The sequence below is a fragment of the Tauraco erythrolophus genome, chromosome 11, assembly GCF_009769465.1.
Source record: "Tauraco erythrolophus isolate bTauEry1 chromosome 11, bTauEry1.pri, whole genome shotgun sequence".
Taxonomy (NCBI): domain Eukaryota; kingdom Metazoa; phylum Chordata; class Aves; order Musophagiformes; family Musophagidae; genus Tauraco; species Tauraco erythrolophus.
This window is the reverse complement of record NC_141475.1, coordinates 3,625,745-3,642,449: the sequence shown is the minus strand read 5'-3', so window position 1 is coordinate 3,642,449 and position 16,705 is coordinate 3,625,745. Positions and strand designations below refer to the sequence as shown.

Here is a 16,705-nt window from a genome sequence, read left to right as displayed (position 1 = left end):
ATGCCATCTTTTCCACCTACACTGACTTAAGAACGTTCATTTCTACCTGCACCCTTTGCTCTGTGTCCCTTCTGGGGGCTGTGCAGGCACAACCTCCTTCCCTGGTGCAGGAAGGCACCACCTGTTTGATTTAACTGGCCATTTGGAATATTTCCTAGGCTACCAAACTCACAAAGAACTGAAATGTCACTTCAATGGATATTTTAGCAGCTCTGTATTGGGTAACAGTCCCTCCTTGCTGTGCCCATCCTCCCAGATCTTGGACTGCAGCATAGTGTCAGGAATATAACCCAGGTCTCTGTACCTCAGGTCCTTCTGCAATGCATAACAATACTTCCAGGAAAAGGCCAAAAACTGATGAGCGGAGATTTCAAATAATTTCTTTAGAAAGAAAATAAACAAAACAATGAACCACTTGTTCATTGAAAAATGAACAACCAAGCCACAAGGCAAACCCCCAGCTAATTTAGAAGATATTTTTCCATATGAGCAGCACAAAAATTACTGCACGTACTTGCTGCTCTGTTGGATGTCCTTGACTCTGGCTGGACCTGTGCAGCCCTCTGAGAGCTGGTGGAACTCAGGGACTTGCACTCGCACTGCCAGGCCAGCTCCCACCCTAATCAGGGTGCAGCAGAGGGGCCTGGGCTCAAGAGTTGAAGCAGCTTTAGGTTCAAGGAAGCGAGGCTTTCACGGAGCTACCAAAAGGTTCCTCTTTTGGTAGTGAGAGCATGGTCCAGCCCCAGGACAAGGAACCCAAGACACAGCTTCATCAAGAGATGTCTGAAAGTTTTTCACTCTGTTCAAGCCCTTACGAGAATCTTCAGTTAATCTTACATCAGCTAACAGATTCAGCAGTTGTGTAAATAATCACCTTTTTGATCTACTGCTGAACAAAGACAACGCTTGTCTAGAGAGTAAGTGAGCTCTATGTGGCAACAGTGGACTGCGCCTGCGGCACCTGCTGTGGGCAGAAGGTTTTACACCCTCGTCTCATTAACTTCTGATTTATCTCTGAACCAAACTGTCAGTTTGTCCTTCTGCTTCCCCAGACCACACTCCCCACCTGAGAAAGCCAAGCTTTGCACCAGAGACTTCTCTGTTAACAGGAGAAGCAAGGGCTGGAATTTGGAGATTATTTAAGGCTTATGGTAACAGTTAAGGACTACCATGTCTTCTCCTAGTCCTTGGTGAATTGGGTCAGAAAACCATATGGCCAGGGTTGACCAGGGAGCCTCACTTAGACAGTAACAAGATGTATTGCCTTTGAGTCAGGGAAGACACAGGGGCTTGGAGCACCACAGCTGTGTGTTTTTATTAGCTCTGCCCCAAGGAGCGCGTGTCACACACTGGGACTGCAGCATGCTGGGTGCTGTACAGCCCAGCCCCTACACCACGGCTTTTCTAAAACAAGAGTGTAGGGGGTGCAAGGAGACCCTCCTGGGTAGCACAATAAGCCACAACGAGCAGAGATACAAGCCAGTGCTGTCACGATCAGCGAGGGGTTGGAAGGTGTGTGGGGGCTGCCAAGGGAAACGGAGGTGAAAGCACAGGACCATGACGAGCAGGCACAGGGGAGTCCAGTGCCTGGGACAGGCTCAGCTCAAGCCTGAGTGATGCTAAAAGGGAAGGGAGGAGCCCATGAAGTGTCCTTATGTGTACGCGTGCAGAAAATTAGACTGCTTATATATAATGAGAAAAGGAGAGAAATCTGCTGGAGAGATTCAATAGAAGAAAATGTGGTCAAACAACTTAGGAGAGAGAGAGAGAAGGAGCCAAGGCTGATAGTTGAGGGAGGAAATCTTCCCTGTTCAAGCCGCTATCCTGTGTAACGCATGGCAAATACCATCGCAGCCTTACCTCTCACCATACTCTGGGCCTGGAGGGTGGGTGCAAGGTCCATGACTGTGCAGCACAGATGTTGTCATTAATGCTGTACGTGCTTCTCTATAAAAGTAGAAGGTCCCTGCTGATTTCTTTCTTTGGGATTCTCCCCCAGGCCATGTTTGAGCTGGTTACTTCCGAAGCCTCATATTACAAGAGTCTGAATCTGCTGGTGTCTCACTTCATGGAGAACGAACGTCTGAAAAAGATCTTACACCAGTCTGAGGCGCACATCCTCTTCTCCAACGTCCTGGACGTCATGGCGGTTAGTGAGCGGTAAGACAGCTGCTGGATTTTTTTCCAGCTGAGTGGCATCACTTTAGCTAGCCTCATTTGTAGAGGGATGGAGGAGCTGACTAGGGGTGGTCTGTTACCCGCTGTCTTTTCAAAGAGCCTGCAGACACACTCATTGCTTTGAGCCCCAAGGGCGGCTTCTGGGAATTACCTAGGACAGACGGGTCGCAATTAATATGAGCTCTGGGTTTCTCGTCTAGCTTCCTGTTGGACCTCGAGCAGCGGGTGGAAGAGAATATTGTGATCTCAGATGTGTGCGATATTGTCTACCAGCATACAGTTAATCACTTCTCCGTGTACATCACCTACGTCTCCAACCAGACCTACCAGGAGAGAGCTTACAAGCAGCTTCTGTGAGTTCCAGTCCTTGATGCTAAATTATTTTGCAAAATTGTGTAGGCCACGGCTTGTAGCTGTAATTTTGATATTTATGGGAAAGGGCTAGATAGTACAGAAACAGGATTTCCCACTTCACTGATTTTCCACTGCACCTATAAAGGGAAAACACAATTAAAAGGCTTTATAGCGAAGGTGGGGTGATACGGTATGCGAGTAACATACCAAGTAAATTCAGAGCCAGCAGTTCCCAACTGTGGGAAATATTTATGATGTACACAGGAATACATGCTTGTGAAATGTATGTATTTTTAAACAGGAAGTAGAGGCAGGAGATTGAAAAGCCAAGAATATAATACAGCTCTCTGATGACAAGAACAGCCACTGCTTTTCCTGAGCTTCTCAGCAAGGCATTCGACCTTCCTAAAGTTGAGGAATTTTTCTTTTCAGAGAAAAAAAAAAAGAAGCCATTTTCTTCACATTCTGGTGTTAAACACACAAATGTTACCTAGGCCTGAGGATATAATCCAAGATATTTTTTTCAGTATTTTTCAAGTTTAGCAAGTGTTTTGATCTGGTAGGAGTTCTCTTACACCAGCTCAAAACAAAGAGTGCCCTACAAGCTTGTCTTTGAGCAGGGGAATTAATTTTTCTTTAGCTACAATGTCCTGGATTCTTTCAGGACAGCCCATTGCATATGCTGCACTGTATTTCCTTCCATAGCAGCAGCTGGTTCAGGGGAGTATAACAACCCATAATCCTTTCCTTTCTCTGCTCTCCAGCTTTTGAGGCAAAAAACCCAAGCCAACACTTTAAGGGGCCTCTGTTGAGCTTGGCCAACTGTTCTCTCGGAGTGTACCGCAGGGTTTCCTTCAGTCAGAGATGAGCAATACAGCTGTAAAATAAAAACAGTTTGCCTAGAGCCATTAGCTAAACACTCAGAAGCAAAGCAGCAATAGGCTGGATTACTTGAGCTTGAAAAGGACCTGTTGGAGACAGAGATATTCCTAGATGTGAATTTAGAGGGCAGCGTTTTTTTCACCTGTGGGAGAACATAAAGCAAATGGAAAAGAACAGGCTCCCTTCCCCAGGCTCCTAGGTAGCACAAGAATTTTGCAGCACTTGGCTGAACTCGAAGCCTGAGGTGTGTCACAGTTCCCCCCCAATTTGGCTGCTCCTCAGACACACGCAGATCCGTTCTGCTGTGGCTCTGGTAAGTCCCACCATCAAACAAGTACCTGCTGCAGCAGGGAGAAACACTTACAATGGCTTCATGTGGATCATTACGAGCCACATACGGTAAAGACAGGTTTTGCAGAGTTAGCAATGTCTTCCCATCCATGCTGTTTTTGCTAGCCAGGACTCCAGCAGTGTCAGTCTCCCTCAGGGCCCCACAGTTGCCAAGAGGCACTGTCTTTGACTATGGCAGCTGGAGCTCGTGAGGCTGCTCCATGCAGCTGTGCCCGTGGCCCAGCAATGCCCTCATCTGCTGCGAACACCATCAGGGAAGGCCCGGGCATGGCCCGTGCCCTTCTCAGGCCAGATAATGATTTCCATCCTCCAGCTAAGCAGGCAGGAGCAGCCAAGCTTGAGCTGTTTTGTGGCTTGTCTTGTTCTTACGACTGTGTGAATTTCACCTTGTCACAGAGTTCCAACTGTGTAAAAATATATAATTATGCCTCTGACTCATCTACTTGGACACACACCCCATTCACACACACCTACGCACACAGCGTATGCTGCTGAGCTAGATGTGCTCACACATGTGAATGCTACCATGGATTGTACATTAAAAGTCTATTTTTTCCCTCCCCCAACACTATAAATAGTTATAGATTTAAACTAAAATACACCTAGAAGCATTCAGTCCGCTCCTTCCCTCTTTTCTTTTACTGGGAGAGGCCAGGCAGATGCTGTATCTGGGACTAAGCTGCTTTTGGGTCACCAGCCACATACCAGAGTTGCAGTCAGGGTAGCAGGTAGCGCTCAAAAGCCCTCACCTTCTCTCTCTCTCCTCTCAGCCAGGACAAGCCAGCTTTCCGGGAGGTGATTTCACAGCTGGAGCTGGATCCCAAATGCAAAGGCTTGTCCTTTTCTTCCTTCCTGATTCTGCCATTTCAAAGAATCACTCGACTGAAGCTGCTGGTGCAGGTAGAGTTTTAGTCTTCTATCTCTCCCAAAGATCTTCTTGATCACTCCTGGAATTCTTCTATCCAGCAGTTGTAAGTGAGGCTTAGATGCAGCCATGATCCACCCTGGGGCTGGATAAAGACTTTCCACGGAATCAAACATTACCAACAACTATGGAAAAAAGATTAGTCACTCAGAAACCATCCCCAAATTAGTGTTGAATTTGCCAGACAGCTTTAACTGAGCAGAAGAGTTGAGAGGAACTTTGTCAAGCTGCTAGAAGGGGCAGCAACAGTCCATCAACCCGGCTGCCTGATGGTTAGGATGCTGACACGTGGATGCACAGTGCAGAGCATGGAAATGCTTCATGTGTAATACTCTGCATCACGGTGGCTTGGACCAGACTGTCAGCTATCTTCCCCCTGTGCTCTTCCAGCTTGTCTATACCCTGTGCTGGAAGACATCCTTCGGGGGATGAGGAAACAGCTCAGTCCCAAATGGTCTTAACCCACTGGGATTACCAATAGCACTGTCTGTTAGTGCCAGCTCTAGCTATTTTTATTTATTCATTTATTTTTATGAAATAGGAGTCTGCCTGCCATATTTCTTTCAGATACAAGGTCAGATGGGAACAGGTTTTAATGAAAAAGAGGAACTAAGAGGTGAGAGTCACTGTACTCTGTTGCCTGTTCTGTAATTAGGCTGATGGCCAGAAATAGCTCTGAGGCAAGCAAAGACTTTTCTGTGCTGTCAGACTGGGATCAGAGTTAACACAGCCTTTCCTCCTCTGCAGAATATTTTGAAGAAAGTGGAAGAGAAGTCTGACAGGGAAAACACTGCCCTGGATGCACATAAAGAACTGGAAACAGTAAGTTTGAATGAGCTAACTGAAGGCCATTAAGATTAAAACATCGTGCTCATTTCCTCCCCTCCCAGAAAAGACCTACAAACTATATTCACTCCTAGAGCTATCTCTTTGAATCCTTTCACTATGTTTCAAGAGTAATTTTTTTCCTTAAGTCTTCCTTGCTCTCAAAGATGGACTAATCTAGCAGCACTTAGATGTCGGTGATGAGGAATCCCTTGATAACAACAGATGTGTATGTTTCTGCTGTAGGAAAGGGCAGAGAGAGTGTTTTCCCTTGGGTTCTTCACAAATACAAATTGTTTTTGCAGATACCTGAAGGTGATGGATTCCACTGAGATGTAATTAGCTGCAACAGGCAGCAGAGTTCACCTGTGTCAGGTTTCCTCCAACACAGCATGCTTCTTCCTCTGATCTAGAATAACAGTTTCATACTGAAGTACTCAAGCCAGCTTCCCTGAAGCTGGCAGGTAGGTGGGGTGTTCAGTTGTGCTAGTTACTGCTGTGTACAAAACGCCAGGAAGACATTGATTGGGGTGTTTTCCATCTGGGCTGGTCCTGACATGGTCAGACAGGACAATCCCACCTCCAGGCTACGTATCTGAATGGTCTGGATGTAGCTGGCAGCTATGTGGGCTGGGACAGAGTGTTTGAACCTTTCTCCATCAGAAGCTTGGAACATCTCTTGAATCCTGTAGTTCAATATAAGTATTTGAAGTTGAAAATTGTGCTAGAACATGAGCCTGAGGATACGGTTGCAGCTTCTGACTGAAATACTAGAACAAAACGGGCTCTTGGATTTGCCCTGAACTAGTCTAGGAAGCGTATGCTTTACAGATCACTAGGGATAAAGGTAAAGACAGAGACCTTAGCAATGAAGAATGTTCTGCATTAGTTGGTATTTGCAGAATCCCTCATGATGTATCTGGTAGCCAATTGTTTTTCCATTGGTCAAAAGCCTGAGGAAAGCTGTAATATGCAGATAACTACCACTGCTGATGGAAAAATGCTCTTTTTATATTCAGCTGACAGTGACTCACGTGATCAATTTCATAACTCCCTTTGCATGGTTACTTACCTGAAAATGTTTAAGTTTAGATGCCTAATGTCCAGCTAGGTGCAGGCATCGCAATGGAGACCATCTGGTGCTTATTTTCTTTAGAGGTATCCTGTTTGATAGGTAGGAGCTGATCGTTTCAGTTGCTGATATTCTGGTGGATTTTGAGTAGCAGAAACAGAGCACAAAGCAGAGCTTGTTCTGCAACATAATTTTTCTACCTAGCCAGTTCTCAAGAGAGTTGCTTCTTATGAAACAGGCAGTGGCATCTAGGTTAAGGTCCTTGTAATAGGGTAGTACCTGCACGTTGGTTGCGGTTTTTCAGTTAAAAGCTTGTACTCAGAACACAACTAGGCTCTGTGTGATGAACGTCCCTTTCCCTAGGACATTTCATAGCCTTGGCATCTGGTGCTGCTTGGCAGGACCACCGCATTTGCATCTTTGAAATGAGGATCTTTGGCTTCATTCTCCTCTTGAAGATGATACTGCGCATGTACCTCAAGTGTTGGGGACAAGAAAAATGAGATACGTGGTGTGTCAGGATCTGGCAAACGAGCTGTTCCCTTTGCTAAGCCAGGAGTGTTGCTTAATACTGTCTCATTCAGTAACTGAATGCAGCCATCTAACACGTCCTCTGATATTCAGCTTCCAGCTATAACATCTTCTGAGTGTTTGAGGGTTTTTCTCTTTTTTTTTTAAATTTTATTTTTCCTTCACTTTTTCATGCAAATACAGTGCAGGTAGAAGAGCTTGGCTTGGTCAGTTCCTGTTACAGCAAGGCACTTACCCTGTCCTGGTCAGGCCTTTCTGGGCTGTTCATCATCACTTACCTGCTTAAGGCTAGTGGAGGCAAATCTTTCTACTCTCTTTTTTTCCAGGTGGTGAAGGCATGTAATGAAGGTGTCAGGAAGATGAGCCGAACAGAGCAGATGATCAGCATCCAGAAGAAACTGGAATTCAAGATCAAGGTATAAGTATGGGCTGGTAACCTTTTGCAAACAGCACACCAACAGCATCCGGGTGTGTGCACATACGCACCAGTACTAACCCAGTCACACTCCTTTTAGTGAGTGTTCAGCAGTAGCCTGCTCCACGTTGTTCCCCTCCAAAGCCTTTGAAGGGGATGCTGCTGCTGTGGGCACTGCATCCGTGCGCATGATCTCCATGCACACACGCCACAGAGACCAGGGCAGCACTGAGGCCACCATGTTGCCGTGTACCCAGCTGTGACACACTGGCATCCAACTGCCTGTGTGCAGTGGGTGGCTCCTGCTCCAGCACTCGGTTCTGGCTCTTCCCTCTCACCTCTCTCCGAAATGCAGGTCAGCTTTCAGCTGTTGTTTTACATTACAAATGGCATTAAGAAAGATGGAAGCTACAAAGCAAAACACTTCAAAGCTAGAAAATACCAAAGTGAAGACTGTCCCACCATTTTAATTCATCCTTCCCTTTATGCATTCTGTACAGCCTCTAATTATCGCTGATGATCTGTTTTGGCTACACTCAGGGAATGACTGAATCAATTTTTAACTGTCTAACCAGATCTCATTTAATATATGCCATGAAACTCCAGTGCTGAGTATAAAGTCGCCAATTCTTTGCTCAAGTGCTATGTAAGTGCTTCTCAGGCCTGTCTGCTTCACAAACTTTAAGGAGCCTATTTAAGATTCTCAGCAACCTTTTTATGTACCTGAACAACCAAAAAAAAGAAAAAGAGACCATTTGTTTGGGAAGCCACACTAGGCACCCAAAAATTTGATTTTTCCAGAGCACTTTACCAGCCTATCAGGGATAGACCAAAGGACAGCATTAGATTGGGGAAGCTACAAGGATGCCTTCATCTCTTGTAAAGCTGACGCTGTAATGACAGCCAGGAGCTGGTTCATCTCTGGAGCAGGTCTGCCTTGGTGAAAGAGTGCTAGAGGATGGAAAGAAAGACCGTGACAAACCCTGGGAGGGAGTGAAGGCAGAAAGAGTAGCTGTTATGCAGATGTTTTCCAATATTTCAGTCATTTGACTGGAAGCATAGTGTTCTTCTAATATAAGACGTGCTTTGTTCTGGAGTTCTTGTTTTTAACACGATGTGTGGTAAAACTCTAGTAGAAGTGCTGTTGTGGCCGTGTGGACAGTATCTCCTCCTGGCTGGAACAGACTGAACCAGTGAGAACCTGTTTTTTTTGTAGCCAAAAGGCTACATACATGGTTTTGAAAGTCAGTCTCCCTGGCCAGAAAGGTTCAGCTCAGGTGACAAGACATGGCATCTCCAGAGACAGATCACGCTGTGCAGGGCGTAGCCTGGTGTTTAAATCCAGCACTTGGCACTCCAGCATGGCCGTCCTTGAGTGTTTGTTCATCCTCAGGCCCCTTCCGTATCCCTGTCTGAGCTCTGTTACACCCTGTGCTGGGCTGCGGTGTGGATGGCAGACCACACTGCCCTCTCTGTGCAGCTCTGCTCCATCCTCTGCAGTTCAGGTTGTGGTGATGACAGCTCACCACCCTTCCTTTTGCATCTCTCATTGCTTTCAGCATCTTGACAGCATAAGCCCATGGGTTTTTCTTGCTCTCCTGATCTTTGCCGTCTTTTCCTCACTTCTAGTCTGTGCCCATCATCTCTCACTCCCGCTGGCTGCTGAAGCAAGGGGAATTGCAGCAAATGAATGGTCCAAAGACATCACGAACGCTTCGCACCAAGAAACTCTTCAGAGAAATCTACTTGTTCCTTTTCAATGATCTGCTGGTAATTTGCCGGCAAATTCCTGGGTGAGTGCGAAATCCAGGTAGTACGCGGGGTTCTTCATTAGTCCTGCTTGCCCCTGGGTTGACTCTTCATGGGTGGCACAGCTCCCTCCAGCTGAAAATTTATAGCAAACAGGACTTAAAGAGATTGCAGGCCAGGTTTCCCAGCAGGGTAAGCATGCATGTATAAGTCCACTGGTTTCTGCAGAGTGGCAATGAGTTACATCAACTGGTGGGCTGACCCAGGAGGCCTGTCTTCCTGTCAAGAAGTGATTTTTGACTCATTGAGGCCTGAAGAACAGCTCAGATTTAGTCAGTTAAATTTCTGAAAAAGCAGGCTAGAAAATCTGAGCAGCAGGGAGGGGTCTAAGCTTAGGCCTGAGGCTCGCCATTATATTTGACATGGTGTAACCTGCCTCAGGAGATGGAGAACGTCATCATGCTCAGGACTATGTCCTTGTGTGACTAGACACTGGTGAAACACAGCAGCACACACAGATGGGTCCCAGAGAACAGCGTGCTCTTTGTAGCGTTAACTAGACTCACCAGCAGAGAGCATCTCGCTAGTCCAACATTTCTAATAAACATGTCACCGCAGCGTCTGTACGCCTGGAAATATTTTGCTTCTGCGGCAGCGTGTATCCAGAAAACAGAGGCGTTTTGCAAATAGGAATGAATTAAGCCTCACAGTCCCGTTTGAGGGAGCAGCATCTGCGTTTTGTACATGGGGAGCTCAGGAGGAGCGAGCAACTTCTTCTAGGCCATGTGGGATGCCTAAGGCGGAGCAAGGGGAGAGTCTCTTGTTTGCGGTGGGTTTTCGTAGCCACCCACTCATCCCTTCCCACAGCAGGGCATCTTTTATTCTCCTGCCACACAGAGGTTCCTGGTCTGTGTCCCCACTACAGTTCTGGGTGGCTGAAGCCAAATTCTCCTGGGATAACTGCAGTTTTTCCCAATCTCCTCTTTAACCTCTCGTAGGGACAAGTACCAAGTGTTCGATTCAGCTCCCCGGGGGCTTCTTCGGGTAGAGGAGTTAGAAGACCAAGGGCAGAGTTTGGCCAACGTCTTCATCTTGAGGCTGCTGGAGAATGCAGATGACCGGGAGGCCAGCTACATGCTGAAGGCATCATCCCAGTGAGTACAACGCAGTCATCCCACCAGCACTCAGCACTGCTATCTCCCTACACCCATGCAAGGGCAGCACCCTGCCTGCATCGGGACCAGCATTCCGGGCTTACCAGGGTCAGGCAGGCAGATATCCCACTGCTGCAAAAGCAAGTAGGACGTACGCTGTACGCGCACCAGCAGCTCACGCGCAAAGGTCAGGGCCGTGCCTGTGAAGCAAAGTGCCTCCTGCTTGTAGGCAAAGATGGGAGAAGCAGCCTCTTCCTCAGCGCCTTCCACAGCCGATCTCGATCTCGCACAGCCCTTCTGCTGCTCAGGGCCTCCTTGTCTCCCTGGATACAGGTTTTTTTGGCTCGCTGATTTTTCACTTCAGGCTCTAACCAGCTCAGACCAGGCAAATGATTCAGCTGTGCTAACACAGACCTGATTGTTTTGGAGCTCGAGGCACAGCTTTCTCATTGACCTACACCTTAGCAGGCCCACGCTTTCCAGGCTCAGCGTCTGTGCTATCACAGGTGTACGTGTACCACCAGTGAAACAGCTGCCAGAGATGATGCGCACACCCAGCTTGATGTTACTTTGCTGTCAGTAGGCCAGTGTGCAACATCCATATCCCTGGACAGACACCAGCCCCAGCTGGGACCACGTCCTGCTGCTGCCCCAGGGGCTGCACCCTGACCCCCCCAGCACAGCACAGCACCGGGATCAGGAAGACAAGCCCCCGGCACAGCGAGCAACTGCGCCTTGTGCCCAGACACGTGACTGCAGCTTTGCTGTACTGAAAATAGAGACACCAGTCATGTTATGCAGGGCAAACGCACGTTTGACGTCTGTGAGGCTGAGCTGTGCGGAGAACGGTAAACCAGGCCAGGGTTTGCCTCAGCTCAGGGGAGGCAATCGCAGTTCCGTGTTTCTGCGTTCTGTCCCATCTTCTGGATGGCCACAGTGAGCGTGTGATCCAGCACACGGCTTGCCAACAGGTCTTGTGCACTGAGATGCGATGTAGCAACTGCTGAAGGCTGCTGTTCCAGAGCTGCAGGGCAGTATCAAGCACAAACTGGAGAACGGAAGAATTAGAAGACATAAATGGGTGCCAAACAGACTGGTGCCTCTGTTCCACAGCTCCTGTAGCATTTCCCAGCTCTGAACCCAGACAGCAATGATGACCTGCATGGTGGCAGCTTGCAGCTAGTGCCCTAGGTGGGCTCTGCCAGGAGCTGGCAGTACATTTGGACACAGCTGGTCGCAGGGGCAGGACTGGAGCACAGGTGGGCCCCTTACGGGCTGAGACAAGCTGGGGGCTCTGGGCAGGATCCAAAGAGCCCTGCAAGGAGCTGTGGGCATGGCCAGCCTGCAGATAGGGCCACAAGCACGGTAGGACCCTTGGTTTGATCTCTGTGTGCCAACCCCTCGGTATGTAGGGCCCTCATCCTGCATATCTCCATGGCGTGGGGGGCTGCACTTGACCTGCAGCTGCAGGTGTTTTCACTGGTCCTTGGTGTCGTGCTTCAGCCCTGAAGCACAAGGTATTCCCAGCCCTGCAGATCAGCCTGCCAGCGCTTGTCCTTCACGTCTCCCTTTTAGGCACCTCTCCTCCCAGAAGACACTCTGGTGGCTTTAGATGTGTGTCAAGTTCAGGCTTTGAAACTACCATCTGAGAAGGCAGAAAGTTCTGGCTCCCTCTGGGCCAGGAGCACAGCTCCTTCTCCAGGCAGGAGCTGGAGCCCGTCAAGATGAACTGCCCTGTTTCCAAGCGGAGCTGAAGGAAGCCTCAAGGGAGCAGCAGGCCTGGGGCTTCTTCCAGCACCTGTGAAATCCACCGTCCTGCTGCAGGCCCAGGTTTTGCATAACAGCATGCTGGATCTGGCAACATGTTCACACGGGACTTGTCTCATCTGCTGCCAGGCGAGCGGTACCCTTGATATGCCGCAGCGTTCGTCTGCAAGTGAATTAATCAGCTCTGCCCTTTAAATGTTCCCGCACAGCAGCTGCGGGAATAAATGGTTCCTCTAACTGTGTTTCTCCAGGAAAAACTGCTCCTGTTGACCCAGTCCAGCCAGGAGCTGCCTTGGCTGGTCAGAGCTCAAAGGATGCCAGGCCCCCACCCTGCTGCTCTCTCTCTGAAGCTGTGCTGCTTCCCAAAGGTGGCTCTTGCTTCTTGTGGGGACAGCCAGCCTGGTGGCCCTGCAGCAAGCCAGGCTTGTGTGGCACGTGTGACATCCCAACCGGTGTGTGCGAGAAGGGGGCTCGGAATCACCAGTGAGTCCAGGACCCTGGGGGACACAGGCAGGAAAGGGTTGTGAGGGGAGAAATTAGGAGCCCAGGGCTGGTTGGGATCCCTACGACTGTCTCAGGCTCATGGCCTCTGTTTATCTCCCCTGTCCAGGAGCGAAATGAAGCGCTGGATGATTTCACTGGCCCCAAACCGGAGAACCAAGTTTGTTTCGTTTACATCTAGGCTTGTTGGTAAGAGACTCAGCATGGGAGTCAGGAGCTCTTCACCCCTGACCCCAGGGCACCTTCTGCCCTGATCTCAGACGAGCTCCAGACTTGGGGCTTCTCTTGAAGCTGAACCCTCTCCCTGGTGTCCCCTTGCATTTCCCACCATCGACACTCACTTGTCTCTGGGCCTGGCCGAGACCTCGCTCCCCTCCAGCCTGGGCTGGGCTGCACCAGCACTCTCCCTCCCACCCACAATGCTCAAGCGTGGCACTGTGGTGGTGATCCCCACAGAGATGCTGTCCTGGTCCCTGTGGCTGGGGCACCCCTCGGCCTCCACAGGGTTTCTTATCAGATCAGAGGGACCGTTTGCAGAGCTCACAGTGTTACATTCACCTGAGCCATGCTGTCCTGCAGCAGGCTCCGTCCCAGTCCATCCCTCACTCGTGCCCTGTTCCCTGGCAGACTGCCCGCAGATCCAGTGTGTCCACCCGTATGTGGCCCAGCAGCCAGATGAGCTGTCCTTAGAACTGGCTGACATCCTCAACATCCTGGACAAGACAGATGACGGTACGGGGGACGGGCTGGGGCTGGGCTGGGCGTCCCTGTGTAAGGGTGGGCAACACTAGGCAGGTGGCTGTTGAGCAGACAGGAGGAGTCCTCTGGCCACAGAGAGACCCTAGCAGCAGCATCACAGCCAAGAGAGCTACTGCTCCTAAAACTGAGCAAATCCAGGCTGCCCTGAGCTGTGGCAATGCTGGCACAGCCACCCTAGCGCTGGCTGTGGGCCATGGCAGGGCTAGCACAGACACCCCATATGTTGCCTAGAGCTGTTCTTACCTTGATGATGCTTCACAGCCACCCAGTCCCGGTCTCTGGGGCACACTCGTAGCTGGTGAACTCAGTCACGTTGGGTCTCCGCTGTGGACTGCTCCTGTGGCATCAGGGGCAGTGAGTGGAGCGCGCTCAGTGGCAGCAGTGCCTGCTTTCTGCTGGCATCCCTTGAGCCAGTTGTCCAAACACAGTGCTGCTAAGGCAAGCGGGCCTTCTTGGCTAGATTTACCAACTGGGTCCACTCCACCACAGGCCTCTGAGCAGCTTCCAGAAAGCACGGCCAGCTCTGTAGGCTCTTTCCAGCACAGCTGTCCCAGTGCACGAGCAAAGGCTGTTCCTTCCCTGTTTATGCCTGTCTCTGTCTCTGCTCAGGCTGGATATTTGGGGAGCGCCTTCACGACCAGGAGAGGGGCTGGTTCCCCAGTTCTATGGGGGAGGAAATCCTGAACCCCAAAATCCGAGCCCAGAACTTGAAGGAGTGTTTCCGGGTGCACAAGTCAGATGACAGTCAGCGGAGGAAACTGGGCAGCAGAAACCGCCAATGACCGCTGGTGTCCCCGAGCGTCTGGAGAGCCTTTAGGAGAGGGACAGAAGACAGAGGCTGCCAGCTGGCAGGATATGGCAGCGGTGCCATGGGCCGTGGTGCAGGACTTGGCGTGCCAGACCAGGCACACACACCCCTGAACAAACAGATTGTAGTTCCTGGGCTCCCTGCGGCTCTGTTCCTTCCCTGGAGGTCAGTGCTTCGAACTGGCTGAAATAACCCCTTTCCAGGTGTTCTCTAAAGCCCTAAAGAGCATGAGCTGAATGGACCTAGCCCAAAGGCCAGCGGGTGCTGGCCAGCTGGCCCCCAATCCCTGCACACGTGCTGGCTGGGGCTGGCTCAGGACGCTTTGGAAAGGCACATGGCCACAAACGTAACTAAGCGATTTCCATCACCCAGTTCGAGCACCTACAGCTCGCCGCTACCCGTCAAGGTTGGGGCCCTCCTAAAACTGTTTCGGTTTCTGCCCCTGTAAGATGCAGAGGAGCTGTCTTGCCACCTGTCACACAGCCCGTTGGCACCAGGCTGGGACGAGCCCCAGGAGCTCCACCTCCCTAGTCTTGCTGTGAAGCTGCTGGGCCCATTCCCACAGGCAGACCCTCGATCCACTTCCAGTCAAAGACTCCGAAATGCTCCGTACCCAGCGCCACTCCACCAGCAGCCCAACCTCACCAGCCCTGACCCACGTCTCTGCCCTCCTGATGGCCTCAAAGCACATCTGGGCTCTGCTCCGTGGCACACCCCTCTTCCTCAGCCTGCACCCCTCTGCAGCACCGCTGCAGAAGCCTGGTACCATGGCCCTTCCTGGCTGATACGGCACTCACAGTCTCCAGCACTCCCTGCTGCCGAGGCACAGAGCACGGGAGCTCTGTAACACAGGAGCACCAGCAGACCTGAGCTGCCACGCAGCAGGCGAGTAGCGTTACCCCAGGAGTTGCTGTCCCACAATCGCTGCCTGCATGCTTGTAACCCACACCACCCAGCTACGCGCACAAACTCCCTGTACAGGCTCACCTCTGTGTATATATGCAAATCCTCTGTCACCCGCAGAGACGGATCGTCACTCCTGCCGGCTGTGGCACTGAGCATCGCATGAAGCCCAGAGCACAGCACGGAGACCGGCCAGGGGACAGACCCACGGCAGCTGCTTGTTGTTCCTCTGAACAGTCCCACATGTGGCCACAGCCAAGGGCTTCATAGCCACAGGCTGTTCCCAAGCTGTGGCCAGCGTCCATCAGGGAAATCAATCATTTGGCATCTTTCCATAACGCTGCAAGGAGAGTCTTCCAGGCGCTGTAGCCTGCGCTGCTGTACGCTCCGGTGGCACCACAGATGTGCTCGAAAAGAGGATGGAGAGCAGCCGCCTGCCGATGGGACCACGCACCAGCCACGTGCATGGAGCCGAGGAGCATGGCCACGCTGGTGGCAGCGTGGAGAGGAAGCAAGACCCTGGAGAGCCACTGGAGGGGGGCTCTGGAGTGCTGCGTGGGGCCTGGGTTACATGTGGGGTGTGCCAGACCCAGGTGAGGGAGGGCTGGGGCTGCCCTGGCACAGCCACCCCAGAGTCAGCCCTGCACTGGGGGGGCTGCAGCCAACCCCAGGACTGGCCTGGTGGGAGCCACAACAGTGAAGGGAGAACAAAGGCATTCTCCTGCTCCAGCCCAGCTCAGTACCACCACATTCGCGTGTGACAACAGCCAGCAGGGCTGTGCTTACCCAGGTCACCTGCAGCAGCTCACACCAGCTGGAGGCTGCCGGCCACCTGTCAGTGCCCAGCCCAGAGCTGGAGACCAGGAAGGTACCACAGCCTCCAGTCTGGTGTGTCAGGCTCATTTAATGGGGACACCCCAAGTCAGGCCCATCCCCAGCAGCACCCCACGGTCAGCTTCGAGTACAAACAAACCGCCAGCACAGGGTGCAGACCTTGCGGCAGCCACAAATTCTCTAATGCAAAACCCAGAGGGGCTCCAGCTCTAGGATGTCCTTAAAATCACCTGAGAAATCGCCACATCCCAGATCTTCCAGCTTCGCAGCCCCACATGCCCACCTGGGATGTTTCTGATCGCACAGAAATGCTCTCGTACACATCAGAAACGCTCTCGTACCCATCAGAAACAGCAGTTTCACTAGAGGAGGGGCCAACCCAGGTGCCCCAGTGCCAGGACGCCAGTTGCTCACTGCCTTTCTCAGGGCAGAAGGGCTCAGGGCAGCCACGCACTGTCCCGTCACCCACCGCTGAGCCCTGGGACTCGCTCTGGCCCCTCTTGCGCTGTTGTGACTTTTTAGGACTCCGAACCCCAGGCACAGGGTGTGCCGTTTTCAGGCACCAAGTGGCATCCAGTGTTATTTCCTCAGCCCCAGCCCTGCACGCCTCCCTTTCTGTGGTCTCAAGTGTTGTACAGGGCCAGGCCTGGGGCCCACGGGCACGGGCTGGACCCCCCCAGCCCCCCGCCGGGCTGCC

At 51.2% G+C, this 16,705-nt stretch overlaps 1 protein-coding gene across 1 annotated transcript in view; it reads left to right on the top strand.

Annotated features, from left to right (window-relative positions):
- Positions 1-14,245, top strand: part of NGEF (neuronal guanine nucleotide exchange factor) — a 39,026-nt gene extending 24,781 nt beyond the window's left edge. Inside the window, exons 6-15 of the mRNA XM_086618139.1 lie at positions 2,000-2,160; positions 2,379-2,531; positions 4,536-4,665; positions 5,438-5,512; positions 7,445-7,534; positions 9,163-9,326; positions 10,281-10,436; positions 12,814-12,893; positions 13,332-13,436; positions 14,073-14,245. Coding sequence (XP_086474265.1) covers positions 2,000-2,160; positions 2,379-2,531; positions 4,536-4,665; positions 5,438-5,512; positions 7,445-7,534; positions 9,163-9,326; positions 10,281-10,436; positions 12,814-12,893; positions 13,332-13,436; positions 14,073-14,245 — 1,287 coding nt within the window. The remainder of the gene's footprint in view (positions 1-1,999; positions 2,161-2,378; positions 2,532-4,535; positions 4,666-5,437; positions 5,513-7,444; positions 7,535-9,162; positions 9,327-10,280; positions 10,437-12,813; positions 12,894-13,331; positions 13,437-14,072) is intronic.
- Positions 14,246-16,705: the final 2,460 nt, after the last annotated feature.